A 9,555-nucleotide genomic window follows, 5' to 3' on the forward strand; every position below is an offset into this window, starting at 1 on the left:
TTAGGCAAACAAAAAAATAATGAATATGGACGGAGGAGGAGGAACTATATCAAGTTATAGTCCGATTCGGGGCTCAAGAAGCAAAATCGGGAGATCGGCTTATATGGGAGCTGTGTCAAGCTAAAGATCGATTCAGACCACACGTATGTTTAAGGCCATGGTAAAAGCCGTTGTACAAAATTTGTGCTAAGTCGGATGAGAATTGCGCTCTCTAGAAGCTCAAGAACTCAAGATCCCAAATCGGTTTATATCTCAGCTATATCAGGGTTTGGACCGATTTGGACCATACTTCGCACAAATTTTGGAAGTGATATCAAAACACTAGGTGCAAAATTTCAGTCAAATCGGATAACAATTCTGCCTTCTAAAAGCTCAAGAAGTCAAGACCGAAGATCGGTTAATATGGCAGCTATACCAGGTTATGGACCGATTTGAACCATACTTAACACAGTTGTTAGAACTGACATCTATATGCAAAATTTCAGTCAAATCGGACGAGAATTGCGCCCTCTAGAGGCTCAAGAAGTCAAGACCCAAGATCGGTTTATATGGCAGCTATATCAAAACATGGATCGAATTGGCCCATTTACAATCCCAAACGAACTTCACCAATAAGAAGTATTTGTGCAAAATTTCAAGCGGCTTTCGACAGACAAACGGACGGACGGACATGGCTAGTTCGACTTAAAATGTCACGACGATCATGAATATCTCTTCTTTATGGGGTCTTAGACGCATATTTCGAGATGTTACAACCAGAATGACGAAATTAGTATACTCCCATCCTATGGCGGAGGGTATAAAAAATCGATTTTACAGCAAAAAGAAAAGAATTATACACATATTGGAAGCTAAGACTGCCGAAACCCTATACACGTGCATTATGCCATAGTTTCCTTCGTGGTAAAAAGAAGTAATGCACTAGGAAATGAAAACAACGCAAACTGCATGCCATTGAAAGCATAATTCTGCTTGCGGCATGTTCTTAGGTATTACCCATTTATATATATTCACAAGCGCTTGTAACCAGTCTATGTGCGAAGTTCAAATTTTTTACATATAATTTATCTATGCCGATACCTATAAGATTGACATTTGCTTTAAAATTTTGAGAGCACAAAATTTTTTCTGCTTTTTTAATCCTCTTTGCATTTGCTATAACCAAAAAATATATAGAACCCCTCGTAAATGACTACATTTTATTTCCTTAAGTAATGCCATGTTAAACACTTCAAACGAAATTATTTTGACAGAAGTAATCTCAAGTCAAATATACATTGAGCGAATTTCGATAATCTATTTAGATAATCTATCGCTGAACATAATGGTTGTAATAAATAGAGTTTGCCTTTGTTATCTTATTACCACATGTCTCATCAGTGCATTTGTTTATACTCTAATCTACCATAATTTACTGTATATGAAAAAAATTCAGAAGTTATCCGAAAGTGTGGATGAAATTGCGGTAAGATTTTTAGATTTTTATTTAAAAAAAAAAAATAATTTAAGAATTTAATGATTGCCTTCGTCAGCATGTTGTTTTTCAGACACCAAAGATTGGGAGAGAAGCTTATGACCTCTCCGAATTGGTGGACGACAAGGTGAAAAAACGTTTAACAGGAATTTGGAATGAATTGTTTGCGCTCAAGAAAATGATCAAGCGAGACGATAAAAGCAGAAGCAAAAATGAAATATCCATAACAAAATTGGAGGAAAGAGTTAATTATGCCTCAGATCAATTGGGGGCAAAAATTGTACACCTCGAGGCTACACCGCATTGTCCCAGTAATTTTATTAAATCGTGGATGGGTGCAGATTTTTTAACAAATCCTCCCATAAAATTGTTACAATCTGGAATGGAGCCCGGTAATTGTTTCACTTTTAAAAATGATGAAGCAAATGTTACCATTCAATTGGCCCATAGCGTAAGATGATAAAAACGAGTTGTCGTTGTTCGTAATGCCATTTTCGGTTTTTATGTTTTACAGATTTTTATAGATGAGATTTTATTAGATCATATCACAAAAAAACAGTCGCCCATTGGGGATACTTCATCTGCACCAAAGGATTTTCGAATTGTTGTATGTATTGGCAGTTGTGAGCAACACTCATATTGATTTTTATACCCACCACTAACGGATGGGAGTATATTGATATTGTCGTTCCGTTGTTTGCAACACATTGAAATATCCATTTTTGAACCTTGATTGTCGTAAAATTCTAAGACGATGATAACCACGGTACATTCTTTAAAAAATAAGATATTAAGCTAAAACTTTGCATAGATTCTGTTTTTGTCCACAGTCAGGTCAAGTTCGAAAATGGACTATATCGGGCTATATGGGCCAAATCAGTTCATGTTTTGATATTGCTGCCATATAAACCGATCTTGGGTCGTGACTTCTTGAGCCTCTAAAGGGCGCAATTCTCGTCCTATTTGACTGAAATTTTGCACGTAGTGTTTTGGTATTACTTCCCACAACTGCGCTAATTAGGATTCAAATCGGTTCATAACTTTATATAGCTGTCATATAAACCAATCTTGGATCTTGACTTCTTGAGCCTCTAGAGGGCGCAATTCTCGTCCAATTTGGAAGAAATTTTGTACAACGCCCTCTCTCATGACCTTCAACATACGTGTCTTATATGATCTGAATCGATCAATAGCTTGATACAGCTCCCATATAAACCGATCTCCCGATTTGCTTCTTGAGCCCCTACAAGGCGCAATTCTTATCCGAATAAACTGAAATATTACACAATGACTTCTACAATGTTCAGCAATTAATTCATTTATGGTCCGAATTGGACTATGACTTGATATAGCTCCAATAGCACAACAGTTCTTATTCGATATTCTCCTAAGAAGAGATACTGCGCATAGAACTCGACAAATGCGATCATTGGTGGAGGATATATAAGATTCGGCCCGACCGAACTAAGCGCGCTCTTACTTGTTAATTTTCATACATGGTTTGTGACAAATATTACAACGACTTTGGTGCAAAAATAAGTCAAAATCTGATCTTTCTGTTAAAAGTTATACAGTTTGGAAGCCAAAAAAAATTAAAAAAAAAGCATTTTTTGCTTTTTGGCAAAAAAAAATCGCTCCATTGATTAGTCTTTATTGAAAAAATTTACTAAATACTTTACTTTTTTTTGTGAGGAGGACATTATAGATGCGTTTTAAGTGAAATTTTAGTAAGATATGTCAACTTAAAGGGCTGATATGTGTATTTCATAGGAAAATCCCCTCGAGTTCTCAAATTCCAAAGCCCAGATCCCCCATATGGGCTTATGCTGTTTTTACTCCATATGTCACCTGAACCCACGCAAAAATCTTCTTGCACCTAACAATAAAAGTATGGTCAAGTTCGGACTGTGTATATATAGCTTATACGATACTAAGTTGCATTTATACCGATCTCCCATAGAACACACATATATATCCCGATTTCCCTAAAATTAAGCTCTATGATTCGTGTAAGTTCATTCGAGAACTGTTCCGACTATGGTTAAGTTCGGACTACATTGGGATATAGATGACATAGATTTGTTTTAGAAAAAATAGGAGTGCGCCCAACTAAAAAACAATTAATTTTTGTATAAAAATATTGTATATTATTTTCACCAGATTTTAATACCCTCCACCATAGGATTGGGGGTATACTAATTTCGTCATTCTGTTTGTAACTACTCGAGACCCTATAAAATATATATATTCTTGATCGTCGCGACATTTTATGTCGATCTAGCCATGTCCGTCCGTCTGTCGCTAACTTCCGAAGGAGTAAAGCCAGCCACTTGAGATTTTGCACAAATACTTCTTTTTAGTGTAGGTCGGTTGGTATTGTAAATGGGCCATATCGGTCCAAGTTTTGATATAGCTGCCATATAAACCGATCTTGGATATTGACTTCTTGAGCCTCTAGAGTACGCAATTCTTATCCGATTGGAATGAAATTTTGCACGAAGTATTTTGTTATGATATCCAACAACTGCGCCAAGCATGGTTCAAATCGGTTCATAACCTGATGTAGCTGTCATATAAAGAGAACTGGGGACTTGAATTTTTGAGCTTCTAGAGGGCGCAATTCCTATTCGATTTGGCTGAAATTTTGCATGACGTATTTTATTCTTACTTTCAACAACTGTGTCAAATAAGGTTCAAATCGGTTAATAACCTGATATAGCTGCCATATAAACCGATCTGGGATCTTGACTTCTTGAGCCTCTAGAGGTCGCAATTATCATCCGATTTGCCTGAAATTTTGTGCGACGGATTCTCTCATGACCATCAACATACAAGTTTATTATGGTCTGAATCGGTCTATAGCCTGATACAGCTCCCATATAAATCGATCTCTCTATTTTACTTCTTGAGCCCCCAAAGGGCGCAATTCTTATTCGAATTGGCTGACATTTTACACAGGTCTCCAACATAATTGTGGTCCAAACCGGACCATATCTTGATATCGCTCTAATAGCAGAGCAAATCTTTTCTTATATCCTTTTTTGCCTAAGAAGTGATGCCTGGAAAAGAACTCGACAAATGTGATCCATGGTGGAGGGTATATAAGATTCGGCCCGGCCAAACTTAGCACGCTTTTACTTGTTGTACTTAAGATTAATTAATTATCAATTGCCTAAATATAATAATAATAAATTATGCAATTAAAACTATAATCATTTCCCAAAAAATATGCTGTTCAAAATAATTGGAGTTTTAACATAACTCGAAAACTTTAAAGCAAATGGCACAAAAATTTGCAAAATTAATTAATAAAATCTTCAATTATTTCTGTTTCTAGAGTAATAAACTATTCATTGATGACTTCCGCACATTAACGATGCATGGAGTCTCAAATATATCCTGGGATGAACTTGCAGAGTATCTCCTTAAACAGATTTTAGCTTTACAATGGCGGAGGCCACCGTCGCGCAGAGATTTGCATGTCCACCTACGACGTGAACGCCTGGGTGCGAATCCTGGCGCAAACATCAGAAAAATTTTTTCAGCGGTGGTTATCCCCTCCAATTGGTGGCGACACTTTACCATGTTAAAATTCCCCAAAAGAGGTGTCGCTCTGCGGCACGCCGTTCAGATTCGGCTATAAAAGGGCGGCCCCTTAAGCTTAAACTTGAATCGGACAGCACTTGATGATATATGACAAGTGTGCAAGCAAATTTGCAAAAAAAAAACAATATATATAACAGTGGCGTTGTAGGGCTGCGGAGTAATTCTTATTCGACTCCGACTCCTAGAAGTTTGCTCGACTCCGTAGTCGACTCCGAGCACTTTTTTTTTAAATTTGGAAAAAAAAATATTTTTATTTCCTAAGCCAATATATTTTTATAACAATAAAAAAAAATTTTAATATTTTATTATATTTATTATAGGAAAGTGGATATTAATGACTTTGACATAAAACTGCAACTGATGATAAAAGTCGGCTTATCGCCATTAATTTATTTATTCAATATAGAAACCATCAAATGTAACAAGAATCCAAAATGGTTACCAGAAATCTCACTTCAACAATTTTGAGAAAATTATTTATTTGATTATTTAAACAATAAAAAATTGCCAATTTTCGACGACTTTAAATGATGGGAAACATTTGTATACCCACGACCATAGGATGGGGGTATACTAACCTAATTACTCCGTTTGTAACACCTCGAAATACTGATTTGGGACCCCATAAAGTATATATATTCTAGACCGTCTTTCTGAGTCGATCTAGCCATGTCCGTACGTCCGTTCATCTGTCGAAATAACCACAGAGGTCGAACCGAACGCATAAAGCTAGCTGCTTGAAATTTTTGCACAGATATTTAATATTGATGTAGGTCATTGGGGATTGCAAAGGGGCCATATCGGTTCAGATTTACATATAGCTCCCATATAAACCGAACTCTTGAGCCCCTGAAAACCGCAGTATTTACCCGATTTGACTGAAATTTTGCCAAGTACGATCTAAATCGGTCTTTAACCCGATATAGCTTCCATATAAACCGATCTCAAGATTTAATTTTTTAAGCCCTAACAAGCCGTAATTTTTACTCGATTTGGCTGAAATTTTGCATGCGGTGTTCTGTTATGACTTCCAAAAAATGTGCCAAGTACGGTTTAAATCGGTCTATAACCTGATATAGCTCCCATATAAACCGATCTCAAGATTTGTCTTCTTGAGTACCTGGAAGCCGCAGTTTTTATCCAAGTTGGCTGAAATTTTGCATGTAATGTTCTGTCAAGACTTCCAACAACTGTGCCAAGTACGGTCCAAATTTGTCTATAACCACAATTTCTGTTACTGTTATTGGTTGAAACTTCTTCTTTGCTAGTTTTAGTATCTTAAAAAATAAAACTTTAATTTCATGTTAAATTTCTACATTTCCCTTATAGGCCATACATGGTGATTTATACGAAATCCCTTTAGGGAATTACAAATTCAATAATGACCCAGATGAACCTCTGCAACGTTATGCTGTTGAGACACCTCACCCCGTCGAATTTTTACGTTTAGAGTTTAAATCCAATCATGGAAATCCTAATTACACCAGCATTTACAGGTAAGTTTTGTAGACAAGATTAAAGTTCCAATGCACACATCACCATTTTGAATATCAAAGTTTTGAAAACATTTTTATACACTCCATTCCACCATTAATGTACCCCCTAATTTAGTCATTTCATTTGTAACACATCGAAATATTGTTCCGAGACCCAATAAAGTATACATATTCTTGATCGTCATCTGCGTCCGTCTGTATTTCTGTCGAAAGCACGCTTAATTTCGAAGAACAGTTAGCCACTTGAAATTTTGCACAAAAACACCTTTAGTGCAGGTCGGTAGGGATAGTTAATGGACCAAAAAATTTGCATGGGTGTTTTGCTTTGACTTCCAACAACTGCGTCAAGCATCGCTTAGTAACCTGATTAGCTTATGTATAAACCGATCTTCAGAGCCTCTAGAACACGCCATTACCACCTGATTTGGCTGAAATTGTGCACTTAAAGTTTTGCAATGACAGCCTGGTATAGCTTTCATATAAACCGATCGCATGATTTGAGAGCGCCTCTAGAGAGCGCAATTATTGTCCGGTTTGGCTGAAATTTTACCAGTAGATTTTTATTTCGACTTCCAAAATACGTGCAATATATGTTATGAATTGGTTCAAAATTTTGTATAGCTCCCATATAAACCATTCGCCCGATATGACTTTTTCCAAATAATATCCTAATTGCCGGAAATTTTAGACTTCGTATTTTTTTACTTCTATCAGTCATAAGAATTACGGTCCATATGGGTCCATAACTTCATAGAGCTCCTTCCTATATATTTGAAAAAGTCTTTCAAAGAACCTATCCCATGCTATCCATGGTCGAGGGTCTAATTTTGAATATAAAAGTATCTTTAAAAAACCAAAAATAAATTCTGCACGATTTTTTTTTTTAAATTCCCCAAAATAACCATTTCGAGTAATTATGATTTAAATTTGCCGTGGAGGCTACAAAATCCATGTGTTTAGAGGACATAAAAAGGCAAAAGGCATTAAGTTCCTTTGGATACCCACCACCTCGGATATATATATTAACTACCTTTGGCCTAACTTTGGATACCCACCACCTCGGGAATATATGTAAACCACGTTTTATCAATATCCGGCCTTTTATGGGCCCAAAACTTTAAATCAAGGAATCGGTCTATATGGCAGCTAAATATATTCAAATCTGCACCGATCTGGGCCAAATTGAAGAAGGACGTCGAAGAGCCTAACACAACTCACTGTCTCAAATTTCGGCAAAATCGGATACTAAATGCGCCTTTTATGGCCCCAAAACCTAACACCAAGAGATCGATCTATATGGCAGCTATATCCAAATCTGGACCGATCTGGGCCAAATTGACGAAGGACCGATCTGGGCCAAATTGCTCGAAATCGGTTCAAATTAAGATATAGCTCCCATATGTTCGACCGATTTTGAGAAATATTGCAATAAATTATTCATTTGTTAACCTCGTATTCATTTGTTAATTCTCTCGTAATTTGGCAGGAAGGAATTTCTTATAACTTTCATCATTACTAGGGAATTTTATAGAAATCGGTCCAGATTTAGATATCGCCCGATTTTCACTTCTAGAGCCACTGCAAGCGCCTTTATTGACCAAGCTTGCCAAAATTGTGCACAACGCTTTCCACGACGATTGCCGCAATAACTGAGAATTTTGCTCGAAATCGGCCCAGAATTAGATATAGCTCCCATATATATGTTCATTAGATGTTGAGTAATATCCATTAATGCTGTCATTTATCAACCGTAGTTATTACAGTTTGAACATATTTGCTCGAAATTAGATACGGATTGGTTAGAAGACGCGGAGGGTCCAAATTTCGGCGTGAACATCAGAAAAATTTTCGGCGGTGTTCATCCCCTTACTAACACTGGCTATATTTGTGAGGTATTCTGCAATGTTAAAACTTCTGTACCAAGTGGTGTTGCTATGCGACACGCCGTTCGGACTCCTTATAAAAAATGAGGCCCCTTTTCATTGAGGTTAAACTTTAATCGGACTGCACTCATTGATACTAGACAAGTATCCCCTGTTCTTTAAAGGAAAGTTCATGGGAAATTAAATAGTTTGAAATATCTGAAATGATTTGCGTTTTATTTAAAAAAATGTGGTCAAGCCCTTATTGGAAATCACTATGCATTATAACGTCTTAAAATATATATTTATATTTCTCTTCTGCAGAGTTGCTGTTTTTGGAAAACTATAAAGGCCGTCGTATGAAAACTTACTTAAATTTTTTATTATATTAGTATTATATATTTTTTAATAAATAAAATATATCTTTTAATTTATTTTTATAATATGCATTTTTACGAATAGTTTTAGTGTTTCCATTGGTATCCAAAACATCAGATACAATATAACAGCGAAGGGAAAACACACAATCTTTTTCACTTTATAATGCACCGCCACAAGAACATAAGCCAGTAGGTAATGTCTAATAGTGTGGAGGCCATCGTGGCGCTAAGGTTAGAATTCCGCCTATGACGCTGAACACCTGGGTTCGAACCTCGTTAGAACATCTGAAAAATATTTCCGTATTTTTTATCCGACATTTGTGGGGTATTCAGTATATTTTTTTTATTAAGTGGTGTCGCCCTGCGACATGCCTTTCGGACTCGGTTATAAAAAGTAGCCGAGGTCCCTTAACATTGCGAATAAAGTTGAATGGGACTACAGTCATTGATATGAGAGCAGTATCCCCGATTTTACTTGATGGAATGTTCATTTCCAAAATTACAGTGCGTATGTCTCCATCACTACTATAGAATACCAGCTGTGTACGTACGTTTTTCGAGTATTCCTAAATAGGATAGCTTAGAAAAATTTCTTAACTGAATTCTCCGATTCTTACGGTTTTGCAACGGTTGCTGAAGCCCACATGTTGAGGACAGAATCCCTATTGCAGGGTGCTCACCAAATAGGAATCAGTCATTCTAACACACCTTCCATACGTATATGTAAACATGCATAT

At 36.4% G+C, this 9,555-nt stretch overlaps 1 protein-coding gene across 1 annotated transcript; it reads left to right on the plus strand.

Annotated features, from left to right (window-relative positions):
- The first annotated feature begins 1,205 nt into the window (after positions 1-1,205).
- Positions 1,206-8,871, plus strand: LOC106093291 (SUN domain-containing protein 5). The gene is made up of 5 exons (XM_013260342.2): positions 1,206-1,465; positions 1,533-1,925; positions 1,989-2,081; positions 6,410-6,576; positions 8,763-8,871. Exons 1-5 carry the CDS (start codon positions 1,220-1,222, stop codon positions 8,785-8,787), a joined length of 924 nt encoding a protein of 307 aa, XP_013115796.1. The 5' UTR covers positions 1,206-1,219; the 3' UTR covers positions 8,788-8,871.
- The last annotated feature ends 684 nt before the right edge of the window (positions 8,872-9,555 follow it).

The sequence above is a fragment of the Stomoxys calcitrans genome, chromosome 4 (assembly GCF_963082655.1).
Source record: "Stomoxys calcitrans chromosome 4, idStoCalc2.1, whole genome shotgun sequence".
Lineage (NCBI taxonomy): Eukaryota > Metazoa > Arthropoda > Insecta > Diptera > Muscidae > Stomoxys > Stomoxys calcitrans.